General features: G+C 42.9%; 1 protein-coding gene across 3 annotated transcripts in view; it reads right to left on the minus strand.

The window, feature by feature from the left end:
• The window catches only part of PDE8B (phosphodiesterase 8B), a 157,748-nt gene that overhangs the window by 8,718 nt on the left and 126,658 nt on the right, over positions 1–22,372 (minus strand). For all 3 annotated transcript variants that reach the window (XM_074952686.1, XM_074952687.1, XM_074952688.1), the window contains exons 12-19: positions 16,013–16,090; positions 14,898–14,974; positions 13,986–14,150; positions 12,892–12,937; positions 12,316–12,451; positions 9,003–9,201; positions 7,619–7,836; positions 6,810–6,945 (exon numbers count right to left, since the gene is read on the minus strand). In XM_074952686.1, coding sequence (XP_074808787.1) covers positions 6,810–6,945; positions 7,619–7,836; positions 9,003–9,201; positions 12,316–12,451; positions 12,892–12,937; positions 13,986–14,150; positions 14,898–14,974; positions 16,013–16,090 — 1,055 coding nt within the window. The remainder of the gene's footprint in view (positions 1–6,809; positions 6,946–7,618; positions 7,837–9,002; positions 9,202–12,315; positions 12,452–12,891; positions 12,938–13,985; positions 14,151–14,897; positions 14,975–16,012; positions 16,091–22,372) is intronic.

Raw genomic sequence — 22,372 nt, forward strand, 5'->3', positions numbered from 1 at the left:
GTCTTCTGGGCCGTGTATAGTTTACAAGGGCACAGGCAGTGATGGATTAGCCACTGGGCCAACGGGGCCTGTGCCCTGGGCCGCAGCCAATTGCGGGCCCTCCAGAAAAATGAACGCCCCCACACCCCGCCCGCCCGGTGCTCCTGCTGGGGAGTGAGGCCAGGGCAAGGGGGCCTGCCCTGCTCCACCCACCTGGCATTCCTGCCAGGGAGTGGGGAAGGCCCTGCACCCTGACCCCGCTCCCTGGCAGGAGTGCTGGGCTAGTGGGTGGGTGGGTGGGGAGGAGACGGAGCAGGGCAAGCCCGTGCCCGACTCCATTTCCCCAGCATAAGCGCTGGAGGAGGACTGCGGGCGGAAGGGGTGGGGAGGAGCCCCCACTTGATCTGGCCCAGGGCCCCACAAACCCCTAATCCGTCTCTGGGCACAGGCATGTTATGGTGGATTGGCTCCTTATTGAGCAATAAAACTGAGCTCACCATGGCATTAATGCTGCTCACAAAAGTAATATATTTGTGTAATTATGTCCTCCCTTCTCTTACTACATTCAACTCAGTCAAAAATTGAACATAAATACTTTTTATCACTAGTGCTGAAATTAATGTCTGTGTGGTTTATGAGGAAATATTTTGCAGTGACTGTTACCAATTTGGGGCATTACTCTTATCTCAATATTTAACGGTTAATTTTATTCAGCATAGGTTTACCAGCAAAGAGCCGCCAAATTAATGCTTCCTCCTAACTGTTGTTAAAGATCAAAAATAGGAAGAGGCACCATTAACGATACCGACAACCTACAACAAACTACTGCTGGGGGCGGGGGGGGGGGAAAGCCAGTAATATCACTCTTTTCTGTGTTGCAGTTTTATTACTCCCCAAGTCTTTGTATATTTTACAATAGTCTCTGCTATAAACTGGTAAAATAAAGGAGAGTCAATCAATCAATCAATCAGAGGAAATGCTTTTTATAGCTTAAAAATGCTGACTGAAGCAGAATGTATGAAATACACGTAGTGGCACATCAGTAAGTGCTAAATCCCTTTACTACAGGAATGTGGGACTTTCAAAACCACCTCGGGGATTTAGGAGCACAACGACAGTCAGTGGTACTTGTGCACCTAAAGTGACGGGGCGCTCAACTGTTGGAAAACATTAAAGCTTTAAAAATGGGAAAAAATATATTAAAATGGATCTACTCCTGAAAGACTTCAGTACAATTCCAGCTTTAATAATGAATAGCCGGTGCAGAGAGCTACAGCCTCAAGATTTGCATTCAGAACTATGGTTCATCTCTAAGGAAGCTATGCAGGCTGTAGAATTTCTTCCATGTTTTTACAAGTGGGAAGCTGGCCAAAGCCCACGCCCCAGCATGCCATGCCTAGCAAGCTAGGCAACAACTCTGAAGATGGCAAGCAAAGAGGCTTATTCCTCAACGTGAAGTGTAATAATGGGCTTAATTTGTCAAATTGCATTCAGTCATCCAAATTCTACTACAAAATGACACTCCTCAACTGAAAAAAATCCATTCCAGCTATTCACCACACCTCCATGAAACAATGGAGGAAGCAGATGTTCCTTGTTTAAAGATATATGAAATAGCTAGATACAGGTAAGAGTGCAAGGATTACTGTTATCATAACTGCCTAGGTATAGCGGTGGGTGCTATCCTTCAGGAAACACTAGGTTAGGTGTAATCTCCTCTCTCGTCTTGAGTTTACAGATACAAAGGACTTCTGTCCTTCCTATAAACATGGCAAAGGATAGTGGGAAGGATTAGTGGTAAACAGCGATAAAATGGTGGTCCACAAACCTCTCCCCCAGTTCTGTCAGCTACACTCCTGCAGTTAGGGAAGGGTCTTTACTGCAGATGGGATACTATCTATGGAAAAATCATATGTGCTATGTACACATGTTATTGAGCAGCTGGGGATTTTTAAGACTCTGAAAGAGAGATTTGCGTATTGTCTAACAATTAAACTAGATCTTTCTACATGTAACTGACCATGCCTTCCTGGGGAGAAAGCTACTGTATGTGGGAAAGGCTGATGATAATTTTATTTGCAAGACAAAGGAACTTTGAAATTAATAAGAAGAGGCAGGAGAAGAACAACTGCCTCCCTGAACAAACGAGGCAAAGTTTAATAATCTTGGAAAATACCACATTTTCAGGGGACAGAGACATTAAATCACTGTCCAAAATCCCATGACCTCATAGTGAACATACTAATGCATTCTCACAACTGTCCCTTCAAAGGGTATAAAGAATATAACTGGCAGGCAAAGGGGCCATTTAATACCAGAAGTAAATTAACATACCCATATATGAACACAGAAAAATCTTGATATGAGCTTGTTTGAGGCACAGAAGCCTAAAGATGTGAGCATTTATTTCCAGAGCATTTGGTGTTTACCTAGATAAGGTGAGGGGAGTCTTAGACCTAGGTATGTATTTTTGTGTCATTTACCTTTGATTTGATAGCATTTTCTCAATTTTTCTAATACATTTATTTTCTTTAAGCAGAGGCTTCAGTAGATTTTTTTTTTTTTAGTGGCCAAGACTGTTTTGAGGAACTTTGTGGCAGTTGATTATTGGGACACAGACCAAACATTTGACTTTGAGGAGAGACAAACAGGGATAAGAGGCACCAGACCTGGAGCACTCAGTCAAAAAGCACAGGGCATAAGACTGATCCCAAGAGATGTTGTCAAGAAGCTGACTACAGCTGCTTAAGGAGCACGGGGTGACAAACAGGAGCGACAAAAGAGGGGACCAAAGGCAGAATGATAAAAGGGAGGGGGGTTGGGGTGCGGGCTCTGGCAAAATGATAAAATAGAGTGATAAAAAGAAAAAAAGTGAGAATTATTCAATCTTTCTTAAAGGTTCCAGAAATGGGTTTCATTTTACAATAGTTAAGGCCAAATTGTCAATAGCTTTTCTAACTGCACATGTAAAGTCTGCTGATGCCTTTATTAATTCATGTAAAAATCCACATTTGGAAACACAAACTGACCTGGATAACTACACACAAATGCTGATTCTGCTCAGCATGTAGAATTTTGCACAAATGGATATATTCCCAAATTTTGTTGATACAGTTAGGAAGACTTTGAACCCTGGACTTCAGAATAGCAGACTGACTCCCTCAGGGAACTGGTGGGCAGGATCCCCTGGGAGGCTAATATGATGGGGGGAAAGAGTCCAGGAGAACTGGCTGTATTTTAAAGAAGACTTATTGAGGGCACAGGAACAAACCATCCCGATGTGCAGAAAGAATAGCAAATATGGCAGTTGACCAGCTTGTCTTAACAGAGAAATCTTCGGTGAGCTTAAACACAAAAAGGAAGCTTGCAAGAAGTGGAAACTTGGACAGATGACTAGTGAGGAGTACAAAAATATTGCTATAGCATGCAGGGGTATAATCAGAAGGCCAAAGCACAATTGGAGTTGCAGCTAGCAAGGGATGTGAAGGGTAACAAGAAGGGTTTCTACAGGCATGTTAGCAACAAGAAGGCGGCCAGGGAAAGTGTGGGACCCTTACTGAATGGGAGAGGCAACCTAGTGACAGATGATGTTGAAAAAGCTTAAGTACTCAATGCTTTTTTTGCCTCGGTCTTGGCAAGGTCAGCTCCCAGACTGCTGCACTGGGCAGCACAGCATGGGGAGTAGGTGAGCAGCCTTCAGTGGGCAAAGAACACGTTAAGGACTATTTAGAAAAGCTGGATATGCACAAGTCCATGGGGCCGGATCTAATGCATCTGAGGGTCCTGAGGAAGTTGGCTGGTGTGATTGCAGAGCCATTGGCCATTATCTTTGAAAACTCATGGTGATCGGGGGAGATCCTGGATGACTGGAAAAAGGCAAATATACTGCCATCTTTAAAAAAGGGAAGAAGGAGAATCTGGGGAACTACAGACCAGTCAGTCTCACCTCAGTCCCTGGAAAAATCATGGAGCAGGTCCTCAAAGACTCCATTTTGAAGCACTTGAAAGAGAGAAAGGTGATCAGGAAGAGTCAACATGGATTCACCAAGGGCAAGTCATGCCTGACCAACCTGATTGCCTTTTATGATGAGATAACTGGCTCTGTGGATATGGGGAGAGCGGTGGATGTGATATATCTTGACTTTAGCAAAGCTTTTGATATGGTCTCCCACAGTATTCTTGCCAGCAAGTTAAAAAAGTATGGATTGGATTAATGGACTATAAGGTGGATAGAAAGCTGGCTAGATCGTTGGGCTGAACGGGTAGCGATCAATGGCTTGATGTCTAGTTGGCAGCCGGTATCAAACGGTGTGCCCCAGAGGTCTGTCCTGGGACAGGTTTTGTTCAGCATCTTCATTAATGATCTGGATGATGGGATGGATTGCACCCTCAGCAAGTTCACTGATGACACTAAGCTGGGGGGAGAGGTAGATATGCTGGAGGGTAGCGATAGGGTCCAGAGTGACCTAGACAAATTGGAGGATTGGGCTAAAAGAAATCTGATGAGGTTCAACAAGGACAAGTGCAGAGTCCTGCACTTAGGACCGAAAAATCCCATGCACTGCTATAGGCTGGGGACCGACTGGCTAAGCGGCAGTTCTGCAGAAAAGGACCTGGGGATTACAGTGGACGAGAAGCTGGATATGAGTCAACAGTTGCCAAGAAGGCTAATGGCATATTGGGCTGCATTAATAGGAGCATTGCCAGCAGATCAAGGGAAGTCATTATTGCCCTCTATTCGGCACTGGTTAGGCCACATGTGAGTGTTGCATCCAGTTTTGAGCCCTCCACTACAGAAAGAATGTGGACAAATTGGAAAGAGTCCAGCAGAGGGCAACAAAAATGATTTGGGGGCTGGGGCACATGACTTATTAGGAGAGGCTGAGGGAACTGGGCTTATTTAGTCTGCAGAAGAGAAGAATGAGGGGGGATTTGATAGCAGCCTTCAACTACCTGAAGGGGGGTTCCAAAGAGGATGGAGCTTGGCTGTTCTCAGTGGTGGCAGATTACCGAACAAGGAGCAACGGTCTCAAGGGTGATGTCTAGGTTGGATATTAGGAAAAACTATTTCACTAGGAGGGTGGTGTAGCGCTGGAATGGGTTACCTAGGGAGGTGGTGGAATCTTCATCCTTAGAGGCTTTTAAGGCCCGGCTTGACAAAGCCTTGGCTGGGATGATTTAATTGGGGTTGGTCCTGCTTTGAGCTGGGGGTTGGACTAGATGACCTCCTGAGGCCTCTTCCAACCCTAATCTTCTATAATTCTATGAAAGTATGGCCTACAACATCAGATGATTTAAGCTCTTTGGGCCAGGGCCTGGCACTATGTTTTCCTGTGTTTGTACTGCATCTAGCACCATAGTGTAAGCAGGGGAATAGTCCCGCTATTGTTGGGAACTTTCCTGGCTTCTGCACTACCCCGGTGAAGTGGACTAGCGAAAGGATCTGAGTCCTTGCTCCCAGTTCCTTTACCCAGTGGCCTCCCTGCCCTTGAGGACTCCCCTTCCACTCTCCTGTCTGGCAGAGTCCTCGTAACCCCAACAAGGCAGGGCCCAGGATTCCTGGGGGGCTCGACCCCCAACCCTGCTGTGGTCACCTAGGACAGGGGCTAGGGTGTCCCCACTCAGGGGTACGCTCTCTGCACTGGGCACTTCTCTGACCCACTGACCATTACATACAATTTGAAGCAAATGCAAGTTATTTAATCAACAATTAATTTTAAAAAGAATAAGGGGAAATGGGAAAGGTTAAAGGAAACACATCACCCCGCTCTGTGGTAGGGAACATCACAAACAGTGTCTCTGGAATGTCAGGGCAGTTCACAGTCTGTTCCTTGTAAGTCCCAGGCCTTCTTCTCAGACCCTGGCTGTGCTGCAGGGATGCTGTGGGTTGGATACTCGCTCTGGTGGTGGCCACAGGCTCTGGGTGGCAGGGCCCTTCTTCCCAGTGTTGCCCCCGGCCTGTCGGGATTACCAATCCCCCTTCGAGTCTGGCCTGCAGAGCCTCCTGGCTGAGGCATCTCCCTGTGTTGGGCCCATTGCCCAGGGTCCCCCCTCGCTCTCCCCAGCTGCTCACAACACCTGGCTCTGGACTGCTCCAGCCCCAGCTCCAGCTCCAGCTCCACTGTCTTAGCTCCAGGTCCACTCTACCTCAGCACGGCTGCTGCTCTGCCTCCAGCTCCCTGGGCTGCTTCTCTGGCCTCTCTGGCTCTGGTTGCTGCAGCTCTGCTCCCAGGACAGGTCTGCTCTGCAGGCTGCTTCTGTGACTCTGCTCCCAGCACTGACCTGCTTCGTGGGCTGGTTTTCTGGCCCCTCTGGCTCTAGTTGCTGCAGCTCTGCTCCCAGGACAGGGTCTGCTGTCTCTGGGCTGCTTTTCTGGTCCCTCTGGATCTGGCACAGCTCTGCTCCCCAGCTTAGCTTGGGCCCCTGCTTTCTCCTTAGCTCGGCCCCACTCTGACCCAGGCAATTCCAGCTCACACAGAGGACAGGACCTCCCCGGCCTCCTGACTCCCTGATTAGCCTGCCCGCCCTGTTATTCAGGCTGACCTGGAGCATTGGCCTCTCCCCATTGTTCCTGGGGGCTGTCAGTCTCAGGGTCCTGATTCCCCATCAACCCTTCCCCCTTTTTAGAACTGGTAGCTAGCAACTGAAACACCCCCACTGAACGTTAGTAAGGGGGCAACAGTCCCCTTACATTTGTCAGGATCTTGATTGTGGCATTTGGGCATTGCCACAGTGCAAATAAATATAAGTACATGAAAACAACATTTAAATGTTTGCTTGATGCTTAAACAGATCAAAGTCCTTCAGAACAGCAAGCTGATTTATCTTACATTTGAGTTGCTTTCCTCAGATGCCATCGGCTTGTTGATGCTGTTCACAAACTTGTTCACATGCTCAAAGTGCTTTGTCATCTCTGTTGCCAAAACCATGTCAATAATAGCCTGGCGCAATGTCCGATAATGGTTCCTAAAAGAGAAAAATGAAACAATTTACTCATGCAGGCCATTGCCAGAGTTAACTGTGTTTCTCCTGATCTCCTCACAACATTCACAAAAAGCATTTTGAGACAGAAATCGAACATAAAATGGACTAACTTGAAAGCAACTCAGAACAGTGACTGTAGTTGCATTCATGTCAGCAGGGGTTTTAGTGGCCTGTGGCCATTTTACATAACTTAAAACTAAATCAGTACAATTACAAGTCACTCGTAAGATGCCATAACCTCAAAAGGGATGTGGTAAAGGATCTGTCTGAAATAAGCAGGAACAGGAAGTCACCAGGGCACTCATAGAAATCTTTTTAAATAATGAAAGTTAGGTTCACATGCTAGAGTAATCAATACACAGAATTCAGTATTCCAGGGATAGTAACAATATACTTCCGCAACCCCTCCCGTTCACCTGGAGTTCGAGTCAATTGGTTTTTTAAGTAAAACCATATTCCACAAAATAATATGTAACATCTTTACATTTCCAAACATATCATTTGGAATGCTGACATGGGGAAGAAAGAAATTTTTTTTAAAATGGTCTATTGTATAGTTCTAGAAGTGATAAAGGCTTTTGTGCGAATTTTCTATATTAAGCAAAAGTGGCACCTTCAGTGTCCAAAAGGAATAAAATAAACACAGCAAGCTAACCTATCAATATTCTTGAAAATGTTGCATTTGTTGTCTTTAGCTGTGAGCTGGAATGCCAGTGCTGTATGGTGGCTTTCCAATACAGCAGTATCATTATAAAGTACAGCTAATTCACTTCCTGCATTGCACAGGAAAGAGTTGGTCCGTCCTGGGTGATCCACGTCATGAACTGTGGCAGCTATTAATGCAGCCACCTCATCTAAATGGTCAAGGTTTCCCTGCAAGAAAGAGTAAAACTACCATTATTTATCACGTAGTAAGTAATCACAATTCAATCTTTAAAATATCACTAGGTAAATATCGGAGTTCAAATGTAAGCTCTTCAGAACAGAGGCCTTCTCTCCATGCGTGAGCTTCCCACTCACTGAATGCCAAGAGTAACCTTTCTCCATCTCAAAACCACTTCTTCTATGAAGCTTTCTTATTGTGTCTTCATCCCAGTGATCTCTCTGCACCTTCTTCTGTTGGAGCTGTTGTGCCACGTAGTGTGTGTCTGCAATGGTTACCACCATGCAGCAGGATTTCTATTTTGTGTTTTGCAAAGCACTGTGTACAGACCAAAATACTCATGTTCTACAATTTTCATCAAAGAATTAAATATATTTCTGCCATTGACTTAAGTAAATTGAGATGTAGAAATCTCATTTAAAATTTTAATTTCTGCATCTGTCTTACAGTTGATTTTGACCATATGACTACAACATATTTTGGGGTAAGGAAACCAGATAACCAAATACTAACTTTCTCCTTTTGCTAGAAAAATGGCTGAAGATGCCATTTTTCAAAGGGTAAACACAGATTGTTTTATAATTGCTTCAGCTACATTTCTGTGAATAAAGAAATGTTTCTAGAAGCAAGGGATGGGCAAGGTCATTCTAACTAGAAGCCTCATAGCATTCAATTTCCTAAAATAACCCTGGAGAAAAAATAATGCCATTACCACTCCTGATCAGTATTCTCTCTGTATTCACCTAGGTTTATCGTGTATATCTCTTCACACCCCCCCCAGGCAAAATTTTCAAGAGATTACAAAAGGGAAAAGAGGTTTCAGCATTCCTGCATTGCACAGTAATGAAGGGTGTGATCCTGCAACGGCTATTTGTTTAATTTCCTTACTCACGTTAATAGTCCTATGGACTTCAGAGAAATTACTTGCCTCAGCAAAGACTGCAGGTGCAAAGGCTAGAGCAGACATAGGAAGTTAGGAGCATTATCTACTGGTTGCAAAGATGCCCAGCTCTACTGTGTGACTGTCAAGTAACAAATATGTTATTTGTAACAACAGGCTGTCATGGACACATCTGTTAATGAACAAATAATCTGATTAGTCCTAAAGTGTGTTTATTCAAGGGTCAAAGTAAAGAATTCACAATGGAAGTTCTACCTTAACTCTCTCCTTTCCGAGAAAAAACGCAGTAGCGTGTAAAACATCTGCTGCATGTGTGGAGTTGTGGTACGAGTTGGTGGAGTGGTAGTTGGCTTCAATCACTTGGAACCAGGCTCGTAGTGTTGCTTCTGAACAGTTTAAAAATTCACAGACCCCAAACCGGGCAAAAACTTTTAAACCCAAATAAACTAATGGCCTGGAAAACAAGTAAGGAGACAAGGATCATTGAAATGTAGCAAAGTAGAAAAAACACACATGCGTGCAAACAAATTAACAATTTCTATTGTGCATCATGTCTCCTGTTCGGCACCTTCCATTTTTTAAAAAACAAGTGTAAAAAGACACCATTTAGTTTATCACATGATGATGATTCTTTAAGGCTCTGGTCCACCAGCAGTTAGTTTACTACCCATTCTGCCACGCTTTCAGACTTAATTTAATCTGCTATGGAAAGCATCACAGAGCAAACAGTGTTGCCAACTCTTACGATTTTATTGGGAGTCTCAAGGTATTTGGTGTTTTTCTTAAAACTCCAGCCCCTGATGTCCTCTGATTATCTGACAACCTCAGCTTTCATTTAATATATATATTATAAGGATTAGACTTTATATATATATATATATATATATAAAGTCTAATCCTTATGGTCTTTGGAAAAAAAAACTTGAAAACATGACCCAAGTATATCCTAACAGCTCAAAACCCAGTGACAAATAAAAAGAACCCTGCTATTGGGTGTTTTTTTTTTAAATCTCATTATTTTTGGGAATCTGACTCATGGTTTTAAAATGCCTGAGGGTGGCAATACTGTTTATCAACATCACTCTGAATAGCTTGGAGCCTAAAGCCACTCCTTCCCTATAGAGACGATGGCCCACACTGATGAGATATCCAATGCATAAATTGTGCCTGCTTTGGGGGACAGGACTTTTGGGGAGAGAAGCATGGGAATTCCATACACTGCTCAGCTTCTGAATTACTGTATTGATGCAGGACCAATTATAAGTCTCTTTAATCTAGTGGATAAAGGCATAGCAGGAACCAATTATGAGATATTAAAGTCTGGCAAACACAAATTAGAAATAAAGCACACACTTTTCACAGTGAGGTTGATTAACCACTGGAACAAACTACCAAGGGAAACAGTGGATTCTTCATCTCTTAATGTTTTCAAATCAAGACTGTATGCCTATTGCAATAATTGGGGCCTCACCTACCTACCCAAAGCATGAGCCTAACTGTGGGAATGTGGATAAAATTTTACAGAATGTCACAATAGTTTATAACAATAAACGTTGATGAGAAAAGGAATGAAAAGGAGACAGACTGATATAACTCAAGGACTCTGCTGAATTATGTCTCGTGAACAAGAGAAGTGTGGAACCAGAAACCAATGGACCAAACATGGTGTTGGAAATCAGGCCGAACTGGTGGACAAGGGCTATTTCACCCATCACTTCCTTTTGGGGTCCTTAAAATACAAATAGCTGGCTGTCTGGGAGGCAGAAGTACAGGAAGGCAGGAGCTTCACCATCAGGGCTGGCACCCTCACTATCTCCCGAGACCTATGGTGACACCACAGGGCCTTTGTCATCCTGATCTTAAGAAATGACCTGACCTGACCAGCCCAGCCCAGGCCAGAGAGAAGGAGCCAAGGACATGCTGTTCAGGATCTAACGACCCAGTGGCTAGACCCTGAACACCATTTGGGGTGTGAGACTTTGATTCCTGCCCCCTCCCCCTCCCCCTCTCCCTCGCATGGTGTCTTTTTTCTTCGCACCTTTTTTCTTCTTTCCTATCCCTCTCCTTTTGCCTTCTGCTTAATAAGAGAGTCTGGCTTAGCTGGCCAAGACTGTATATTTTGCGACACTGCTGTAAGCCTGTGACCAGAGAGGCAGCTAAAAGCAATGTTCTAAACAGCCCAACACCGCTACCAGTTTGCCAGCGGCTGATAAGACCATGTGCGGTTCCCCAGCAGCAATGCTGCAAGTGACAGTCAGCACCAGAGATAGAAGCTACATTTTCTTTCTGTGCTGTTCTTTTCCCTCTTATGTGTTTTTGTCTCGTTTTATCTTCTAGGAAACAGGATCAGACTACAACAGCAGCTCGTCTCCACTAACTTTCTCCTTTTCTCCCAGAAAAGGACAGTTATTACCATCTTTAACACCACCTAAGACACTGCCAGATGGGGGATGTGTTTCCTTCTAAAAACTCTGTACAGCTCAGGGAATGGGAATCAGGGATGTGTTAAAATGAAAGACCTGCATAATAATTTACATTTGAAATGCTCTAACAGTTTTTTCCTTCTTTTTCTGTAATGAAAGGTTAAAAAGCTGTTTAATGGTGTTTAACACTCACATGGGATTAAGCAGGCTCAGGCTCTGACCTTGAAACCTGAGCTATGTTTAACTGTTTAGTATTGTACAGTGTCAGGGTCATGTTAACACCTTTTACTCTCTGGGCCCATTTATTCCATCCAAGTTAATACAACATGCCTTTCTGGAAGGCATCCTTGAGTGAAACACAATTCGGCTCAGTTAGGGTGACCAGACAGCAAGTGTGAAAAATCGGGATGGGGTTGGGGGGTAATAGGAGCCTATATAAGAAAAAGACTCAAAAATCAGGACTGTCCCTATAAAAATTGGGACATCTGGTCACCCTAGGCTCAGTAGAGGGCTAGCTGGGTAAAACTGTACGGTCTGTATTATACAGACTAGATGATCCAATAGTTCCCTCTGGCCTTAAAATCTATTGGGCCCAGTACTATTTGCTCCCCTCCACCTATTTTTTTTAAACCCCCAACACAGACCTGTCCCAGCACCTCCTCTAATGGGGGTTTGCTGTTTCCTGCATGACCATGAGCAGCCTTCAGATACAAAATACACCTCAACATCCCTTGTGGAGCAATTGGGAAAAAAGGATTCTGTGGGGACATCTAGAAGGTAAAGGCAGCAGAGTATTCCGAACAGAATGTCTGGTTGGAGAGGGAGTTGGAGCAGGTAGGAGACAAGATCAATTGATGAGGAAAGAATCCTGTAGGCCTATGGGTGTTGAGATGAAGAGGAGACTGACAGGGTGAGGTGGCTGTACACTTAGCATGGCCACTGACTCTTTCTGGCCAGCTGCACTTGATTTCTGAAAACAGCATACTGACCTGTTTGCAAAGTAGTACAGTGACAACACACACAACAAGGGAGGGTCTCTCTGAAAGAGCTATGGCAAAATACATAGTGAAACACACAGGGTTCCTTTGTGCCATAGCTCACTTGACAGCTTCATTTATGGGTATGTACAGAAAGCAGTCACATACCTTTTATTTGTAACAGCCTCCAATTCAAAAATATTAAAGTCCCAGCTTTCTTCATTATCAAGTAACTGTGCAATACAAGGTGGTACATCGTTGATGGTAATTGGCACTGAAAGGTGACTATGGCTTTGGTTCATGTCTGTCAAAAGAAAATGTTGGAATGAAATTAATTATGGATTTTTAAAACTTTTTTATTTCATTTGCAGGATCCTTATTAGAAATTAATTCCTTCTGAAGACACCAAGTTTAGAAATATCTTCAGGTACTGTATCTTTTATACAAGTTTAGACATAAATCAAGAAGAGCAAACAAATCAAATGATGACTTTTTACGGTCATATTTGTTTAATTAACATTTTTCATTTTAATTCTTTTCCAGTCTGGTTTCTACATTTCTCAGATACATGATGTTGACTACTTGAACCAGACTGACACTTGCTCAAACACTTGCTCTCAGATTACTGGGAAAACCACTTCCAAAGACAAATAATCAAACTGCAAACTAGCTTGGAATTCTAAATCAATGTTTGCGGCCAATGAAACACAACACAGGCAAAGAAAGTTTAACATGGAAACTTACTCTTAGAAAATACATACTCATTTCCTGACAGTCTTCTCAAGCCATCCTGAAATAAAGATTCTATAAGTTGTAGGAAACCATTATCAAGTATAAAGAATGCTTTACACCATTTCCCCATAGGAACTAGCCCTGGCTACCTAAAATATTGGTCATGTTTTAGGGAGTGCCTCAAGCAGCATGCTTGTTTTCAGTCTTCCAGTACAGAGGTAGAAGTAACTAGCAAGGGACTTAGAAGCTCCAACTCCACTTTCTTGGAGTTGAAAAGTTTGATAAAAGTGGTAACTGCTACTGCAAGATTTCCTTTTTAATGACACAGGTCTAAAAGCAGGGACACTCGGACTATTGAATACCACTGGTAGGAGGTCTCCAGAAAGGGTATTTATTTGATCAACAATGTATTGGCCTCCTCTCATCCCCTTTCATTGACGGTTGCATGATGTTTTTAATTGAAATTCACAAATTTCACTTGTTTTGCATTTCAGTTATGCTGTTTCCACAAGCGACCCATTCTGGGGCTCCAGACCAGCATCTGTAGGAAGAGGGTTTGAGATATTCCACTATGAAAATCCAATGCAGGTTTGGTGTGTAGGGCAGTCTGGACATGGTAAAAGGCTCCTTAGCAGGTCAAAGTTCAGTTTTACAACTTTTGTATAGTCACTGACTGCATCAGGTGTATAATAATTCTTCAGTTCAATTGCAGTGCAGTGATCGGGTAACTTTTTCTTAAAAGCTTTCAGGAACTTGGGATACTACCGATTAGGTTATCAATATATGTAGTTTCCAATGGAACTAAAGAATTATTCACATAAAAGAGTAGCAGTGTTTCCAAGCCACCTGACTGATAAACAGCAATAGTAACAATCTTCATGCTTACTGGTGCCTCTCAGGTCAACTTCACTGGTGTGGCCTAAATGCAAGGCAAGTCGGTAAAGCTGAATTGTAGTCCCTGTTCCCCCTGAAGGTACAGGCACTATAGCTGACGAACCCTCAGTCAGGTGGATGCAGGGATTCTCTTGCCCCAGTGGTGGAAGAAAGATACCCACTGTGTCAGATCAGTTAGTTGATGTTTGTTTAAATTTTCTTTTCCTACTCACAGTCATCAGACCTCCAACAAGATTACTTGTGTGAGGATCTTCATCTTTGGTACCTAGCTGAGGGGAGTAAAGTTCTGTTGTCCGTAAAATTTCCAAAACTCTGTCCAAAGCCTCTGCTACCGTGACAGGGCTGTTCTCCTGGGCAGTATTGATGATGTTAATAACCTGAGGGGGTTGGAAGGAAGAGTGAAAACAGATTGCTTCAAAGAAAAAACATTGTTCCCTTCATATTATTACAAAATCTTAATCCCCACGACATTTACAGTGACAGCAGTCAGTATACTGTGTTATTTCACACTTTGTAGAAGTCCTATGGTCACCCCAAATACTAAGTGTGTTATATAAACAACCAGAGTCTAGATTTTCTGAATTTGAATTCCCTCCCCTTACATTCTATTATTTTGGTGCTTTAAACGCAGATTAGGTGAGGAGAAACCTATTGAGGAGCTATGGGGACCAGGAGCCTGAGTGAAGAGAGAGGTGTGAATGCCTAGCCTAGGCATCCTTATTAGAAGTTGTGTGTCTGGGCCCAAGGTATTTTATAGGTAGGCTAATGTGTGGTAATGCCTCAAGACTACTGAGACCCGATAAACTATGGGACTATACAGGTCTCCAGACAAAGAATCTAGGCCCGAACTCAAACACTGTGATTGTGGAGACAAAGCTATGATTTTCTAAATGGCTCTCAATATAAAAGGAAGAGAAAGCAGGGGCCACACAGATATTTTATTCTATGGCTATGATTTAGAAGGAGAGACCCAAAGAGGATATTTGTAACAGAGTAAATAAAATTGAGATGCACAATTTCTACAGTCCCTTTGTTGTAAATACACCCACATATTTTTCTGCAAAGATAGTACCAAATCCTGAGTTTGTGGCATACAGTAGCAGTCAGTGATAACATTTTTTTACCTTTGTGATGGGTGCTTCTATTGTCATTGAGTGGATTCTTGCCATTGATGAATACCGACGATTCTGTAAGCTTGGCGCTGCCATTGCATAAAACATACAGATTTAGATTTTGACACTGCACGTAACACAGAACACGCATTTCAGTGAAAGAGCCCTATGAGTCACTGGCACATAGAGACTGTCATTGGGAATGACCTAACAAAATATGCCCTTAGCTAGTAAAGGGGTTTGAAGTTGCTTAATCCCCTGCACACGAGGGTCCAGCAGGAAGCTATTAGCTGTCACTAGCACCACCACTGCAGCTGATTCAGATGAGTATACTGGTGCCTATTAGGGGCTTGTCTACATGGGAATACTCAGGAAAATTAATCTGAATTAACTGAAGCTGTAAATTTTAAATGGATTAGTTAAAACCACATTAAATCCCTGTATCGACACTCTCCTTCAGAATTAAAATAGCCTTAATTCAGTCTAGCTTTTCTTTCAACTCTCCTTTTATTTGTTTCACACTCTGAACCCTGAGACTCTGCCGGACCAAAACCAGGTTCTTAGATCTCTGCAAACTATGATTGCTTGCGAGTGCATGCAAATGAGCAGAAATGGTGAAAGAAGCCTCTAGCATCACCATGCTCACATCCCATCACAGTGGCCAGCCACAAATGGGATAAGGAGTGAGTCTTAGCCAGTAGCAGTACAAGGCCCCTGTGGGCTGAAGGCCCCACCCCCTCCTGCATCGGCCTGTGAAGCTGAACAAGCATAGGAGGAGCACAAGCTGCATCCTTTCAAAGGGGGCAGAGCTGGCACTCCATAAATGCATTCTTCCAGAACCCTCCTACCCCTGGGCACAGCCACACCTCACCTTCATGCAGGCTGTACATGATCATGCATCATACTGAAAAGTTAGTGTCTTCTGCTGTTTTGGGAAGTACCTCATAATTCAACATAAATGGGTAACAAAAAACGTTGGAAGAAATGTCAAAGGTCACTTGTGCGTCTCTCCATCGGTAGCTCAGAAGAATGCTACTGCTGTCCTGTTTAACTCCGTATTTTGATTGCTCAGGTCACTTGCTTTCTGTATTTCTAACTGTATTCTTTTTGGATTTCTATTTTCTTACCATCGCTGCTTCGAGAGGTTATTGATTTGACATCAATTGATTCTTTCCTCCTGTTCTTGCATCTGAAGGAGTGGGATTCTAGAAATATAAAATGAAAACTTTAAAATGACATCAATAATAAATACACTGCTCTTCTACTGCCCCTTCCATCTTAAAATCCCAAAGCTCGTTATGTTCACAGCCCCCTGTGAGGTAGGGAGATATTGCTAGCTCTATTACACAGATAAATGGAGGCAGAGACAGATCAAGGCCAGATTTTTAAAAGATATTTAGGCACCTAAAGTTGCCTACTGGGATTTTCAAAATTGCCCATGGGCTAGGTTTTTAAAATAATTGAAATCAGTGGGAGTTCGGTTTAAATACTGTTAAAAATCTGGCCCATGTCAACTAATACCCATTGAAATCAATTGGAGTTAGGTTCTTATGCAGTTTTGAAAACCCCACTAGGTGTCGATCTGCTTCTTTAGGTGCCTAAATACCTTTGAAATCTGGCCCTTAGTAACTTGGCCAAGATCACCCAGGAATTTGCTGCACATGAAAGACAAGCTACTTGGTCTCCTGACTCCCAGTCCTGTTCTTCAACCAGAAGACTGTCCTGCCTCTCCACACGGAACTGAGCTGGACATTTTTTTATTTTGTTGAGTATTTATATTAAAAAAGAGTTACAGTGATTAAAAACAAGCAATTAGCTACAAACCAAACCACCATTCCTGACATTGACAAGAGAGAAAATCCCATCTATCAGACCAGGAAATAGTCAGATAAAACAGATGCATGTTACACGCTTCATGATAATCTCAAAAGGGTAACCTGGTAAACTTCTAGATTTTTTTTTCAGATACATAGCCACAATTTACCTTACATTGTAAAATAATTTCCATCTATCTATCTATACATATTTCTAAAATGCCCATCATTGTAGTATTTAAAGTGTCAGTTACTCACAGATCACAGAGAACTGTTCAGAAGGGATAATCATAATTTAAAGGATTAGGACCATCATTAAATTGATATTTATTAACTTCATGTGATGCTGGAGGTATGCACTTAATGTGAACATACAACAGTATAAAGATATATAATGTACACAGTACTATTGGTTTGAAGCTTAATGGTATATGATTTTACTAAAATGTCTTAGAATTTAAAGTAATGTAAACTATAAATATAGTAAATATTTTAAAGTGACTAAAATTGATCAAAAGTTTGTTTTAGGAATACTCTTTAGATGCTGTGATTCAGTGGCACTAAAAAGTTAGGTCGACCCAACTATGTCCCTCAGAGGTGTGAAAAATCTACATTCCGGAGTGACAGTTAAGATGACCTCACCCCGGTATAGAGAGCACGAGGTTGATAAAAGCATTGTTTCATTGACCTAGCTACTGCTCCCGGGAGGTGGATTACCTATACCAACAGGAGAACCTCTCAGACAGCTGCAGCGGCACAGGAGCCAGCAAACAGAGCTGTAAACAGGGGAGTTTCAGTGGGAGTTTGTAAGGGGAGTTTGTATTGTGGTGCTTGTTTGGGGTTTGTTTTTGCTGTGGGTTGTGGTGTTTTGGTGTGGTTTGTGTTTCCCAGACTAACAGGACTTAGGTGAGAAGGCCATGACAGATACAGAGGCAGCAGTGGGAATGACCCATGTAGTGGAAGACACAATGAAGATGACTGGATGTGGAAGCTGCGGTATGTACATGATCCTGGAGGGGCTACCTGGTAAGAGTTTTGTCTGCATGAAATGCCGTCTAATAGAGCTGACGGAGGACAAGATCCGAGGATTGGAGATGCAGGTGGAAAGTCTGGTTGAGTTTAGAAGGGGGTCGAGTGGATTATGGAGCAAAGACATGAGGCAGCTGAAGGGAAAAGCTCAGACTTGCAGATAGAAGCAGGACTGAAGAATTCTGAGGGGAGACTGCTGGGTGAGGAAAGTGGACAGTGGAAGCATGTGACTAAGAGAACCAGGCAGAGGAAAAGACGCGCTAGTGAAGGAGAAATAGAGCTCAAAAATCGGTTTGCAGAGTTGGAAAATGAAGAAGGGGCTCAGCAGGTGGTCACTAAAGGTGGAAGGGCGAGGAAGAAGAGAAGAGCAGCTAGTCCTTTAGCAAAAGGGGAAGAATCAATGGAGACTACACCAAATACGAGTCCCAGGAAGATACAGGATGGGTTGAAGAGGATTACAAGGGAGACTAGGAATAGAAAGAACTTGCAGCCAGAGGGAACAGGGGATAGACTGGAGAATAGCACAGTCACCAGGAAAAGGCAGGTCTACGTGATCGGGGACTCTTTACTGAGAAGAATAGACAGGCCTGTAACCAGAGCTGCTCCAGAGAATAGAAGGGTGTGCTGTCTTCGAGGTGCTAAGATACGGGATGTAGACCTGAGGTTGAAAAGGATCCTAAAGGGAGCGGGAAAGAATCCCCTAATTATCCTTCATGTGGGAACAAATGATACCGGTAGATTCTCGCTGGAACGTATCAAGGGAGACTATGCTAGGTTGGGGAAGACGCTTAAGGAAATCGAGGCTCAGGTGATCTTTAATGGGATTCTGCCTGTTCCTAGAGAAGGGCAACAAAGGTGTGACAAGATTATGACTATCAACAGATGGTGTAGGCAGTGGTGTAAGGAGGGCTTTGGGATGTATGGCCACTGGGAGGCGTTCATGAACAGAGGACAGTTCTCTCGGGATGGACTTCATCTGAGTAGGGAAGGAAATTGACTTCTAGGATGGAGGCTGGCACAACTGATTAAGAGAGCTTTAAACTAGGAATCTGGGGGAGATGGTTGGGAGATGACCAGGTAATCTCCACGCTGGATTTTAGCATTGAGAGGGAAGAAAACAAAGTAAGAAAGGATACAGCCATGGGTAGGAGAATGTATATAAGGAGGAAGGGCAGTGTGGATACCAGTCTAATAGGTCATACTGGCTGTAGAATGACCGTGCCTAATTGGGTACAGAATGTGAGCGAGGCCAAACAGCAAAAATTAAGATGTTTCTACACCAATGCGAGGAGCCTAGGTAACAAAATGGAGGAACTAGAGCTACTGGTGCAGGAAGTGAAACCAGATATTATAGGGATAACAGAAACATGGTGGAATAGTAGTCATGACTGGACTACCGGTATTGAAGGGTACGTGCTGTTTAGGAAAGACAGAAATAAAGGTAAAGGTGGTGGAGTGGCACTGTATATCAATGATGAGGTAGACTGTAAAGAAATAAGAAGCGATGGAATGGATAAGACAGAGTCTATCTGGGCAAAAATCACATGGGGGAAGAAAACTACTAGAGCCTCCCCTGGGATAGTGCTTGTGGTGTGCTATAGACCGCCGGGATCTAATTTGGATATGCATAGAGCTCTCTTTAATGTTTTTAATGAAGTAAATACTAATGGAAACTGTGTTATCATGGGAGACTTTAACTTCCCAGATATAGACTGGAGGATGAGTGCTAGTAATAATAATAGGGCTCAGATTTTCCTCGATGCAATAGCTGATGGATTCCTTCATCAAGTAGTTGCTGAACCGACTAGAGGGGATGCCATTTTAGGTTTGGTTTTGGTGAGTAGTGAGGACCTCATAGAAGAAATGTTTGTAGGGGACAACCTTGGTTCAAGTGAGCATGAGCTAATTCAGTTCAAACTGAATGGAAGGATTAACAAAAATAAATCTGCGACTAGGGTTTTTGATTTCAAAAGGCTGACTTTCAAAAATTAAGGAAATTAGTTAGGGAAGTGGATTGGACTGAAGAACTTATGGATCTAAAGGCAGAGGCGGCCTGGGATTACTTTAAGTCAAAGCTGCAGAAGCTATTGGAAGCCTGCATCTCAAGAAAGGGGAAAAAATTCATAGGCAGGAGTTGTAGACCAAGCTGGATGAGCAAGCATCTCAGAGAGGTAATTAAGAAAAAGCAGAAAGCATACAGGGAGTGGAAGATGGGAGGGATCAGCAAGGAAAGCTACCTTATTGAGGTCAGGACATGTAGGGATAAAGTGAGACTGGCTAAAAGTCAAGTAGAGTTGGACCTTGCAAAGGGAATTAAAACCAATAGTAAAAGGTTCTATAGCCATATAAATAAGAAGAAAACAAAGAAAGAAGAAGTGGGACCGCTAAACACTGAGATGGAGTGGAGGTTAAGGATAATCTAGGCATGGCCCAATATCTAAACAAATACTTTGCCTCAGTCTTTAAGAAGGCTAATGAGGATCTTGGGGATAATGGTAGCATGACAAATGGGAATGAGGATATGGAGATAGATATTACCATATCTGAGGTAGAAGTGAAACTCGTACAGCTTAATGGGACTAAATCGGGGGGCCCAGATAATCTTCATCCAAGAATATTAAAGGAATTGGCACATGAAATTGCAAGCCCATTAGCAAGAATTTTTAATGAATCTGTAAACTCAGGGGTTGTACCGTATGATTGGAGAATTGCTAGCACAGTTCCTATTTTTAGGAAAGGGAAAAAAAGTGATCCGGGTAACTACAGGCCTGTTAGTTTGACATCTGTAGTATGCAAGGTCTTGGAAAAATTTTTTGAAGGAATAAGTAGTTAAGGACATTGAGGTCAATGGTAAATGGGACAAAATACAACATGGTTTTACAAAAAGGTAGATCGTGTCAAACCAACCTGATCTCCTTCTTTGAGAAAGTAACAGATTTTTTTAGACAAAGGAAACGCAGCAGATCTAATTTACCCTAGATTTCAGTAAGGTATTTGATACTGTGCCACATGGGGAATTATTAGTTAAATTGGAAAAGATGGGGATCAATATGAAAATTGAAAGGTGGATATGGAATTGGTTAACAGGGAGTCTACAGCGGGTCATACTGAAAGGTGAACTGTCAGGCTGGAGGGAGGTTACCAGTGGAGTTCCTCAGGGACTGGTTTTGGGACTAATCTTATTTAATCTTTTTATTACTGACCTTGGCACAAAAAGTGGGAGTGTGCTAATAAAGTTTGCGGATGATAAAGCTGAGAAGTATTGCCAATTTAGAGAGAGACAGGGATATCATACAGGAAGATCTGGATGACTTTGTAAACTGGAGTAATAGTAATAAGATGAAATTTAATAGTGAGAAGTGTAAGGTCATGCATTTAGGGATTAATAACAAGAATTTTAGTTATAAGCTAGGGACGCATCAATTAGAAGTAATGGAGGAGGAGAAGGACCTTGGAGTACTGGTTGATCACAGGATGACTATGAGCCGCCAATGTGATATGGCCGTGAAAAATGCTAATGTGATCTTGGGATGCATTAGGCGACATATTTTCAGTAGAGATAAGGAGGTTTTAGTACCGTTATACAAGGCACTGGTGAGACCTCACCTGGAATACTGTGTGCAGTTCTGGTCTCCCATATTTAAGAAGGATGAATTCAAACTGGAACAGGTACGGAGAAGGGCTACTAGGATGATCCGAGGAATGGAAAACCTGTCTTATGAAAGGAGACTCAAGGAGCTTGGCTTGTTTAGCCTAACCAAAAGAAGGTTGAGGGGAGATATGATTGCTCTCTATAAATATATCAGAGGGATAAATTCCGGAGAGGATGAGGAATTATTTAAGCTCAGTACCAATGTGGACACAAGAACAAATGGATATAAACTGGTCATTGGGAAGTTTAGACTTGAAATTAGACGAAGGTTACTAACCATCAGAGGAGTGAAGTTTTGGAATAGCCTTCCAAGGGAAGCAGTGGGGGCAAAAGACCTATCTGGCTTTAAGATTAAACTTGATAAGTTTATGGAGGAGATGGTATGATGGGATAATATGATTTTGGCAATTAATTGATCTTTTAAGATATTCATGGTAAATAGGCCCAATGGCCTGTGATGGGATATTAGATGGGGTGAGATCTGAGTTACTACAGAGAATTCTTTCTTGGGTATCTGGCTGGTGAATCTTGCCCATATACTCAGGGTTCAGCTGATCGCCATATTTGGGGTCGGGAAGGAATTTTCCTCCAGGGCAGATTGGAAGAGGCCCTGGAGGTTTATCACCTTCTCTGTAGCATGGGCATGGGTCACTTGCTGGAGGATTCTCTGCTCCTTGAAGTCTTTAAACCATGATTTGAGGACTTCAATAGCTCAGACATATGTGAGAGGTTTATCGCAGGCGTGGGTGGGTGAGATTCTGTGGCCCTGCATTGTGCAGGAGGTCAGACTAGATTATCATAATGGTCCCTTCTGACCTTAATATCTATGAATCTATGAAAACTCTCCTGTTGACGTAGGTAGAGTCTTCACTGTGTCAGCTCTCCTGCTGTAGCATATCTAGTGTAGACAAGCCCTGAGAGTAGCTTTTTCCCGTTAGAGGTCCAAGGTTACTTTAAAATCCCAAAATTTCCTGTACAAGAAGGTAACAAGG

The sequence above is a fragment of the Natator depressus genome, chromosome 5 (assembly GCF_965152275.1).
Source record: "Natator depressus isolate rNatDep1 chromosome 5, rNatDep2.hap1, whole genome shotgun sequence".
Classification (NCBI taxonomy): Eukaryota; Metazoa; Chordata; order Testudines; family Cheloniidae; genus Natator; species Natator depressus.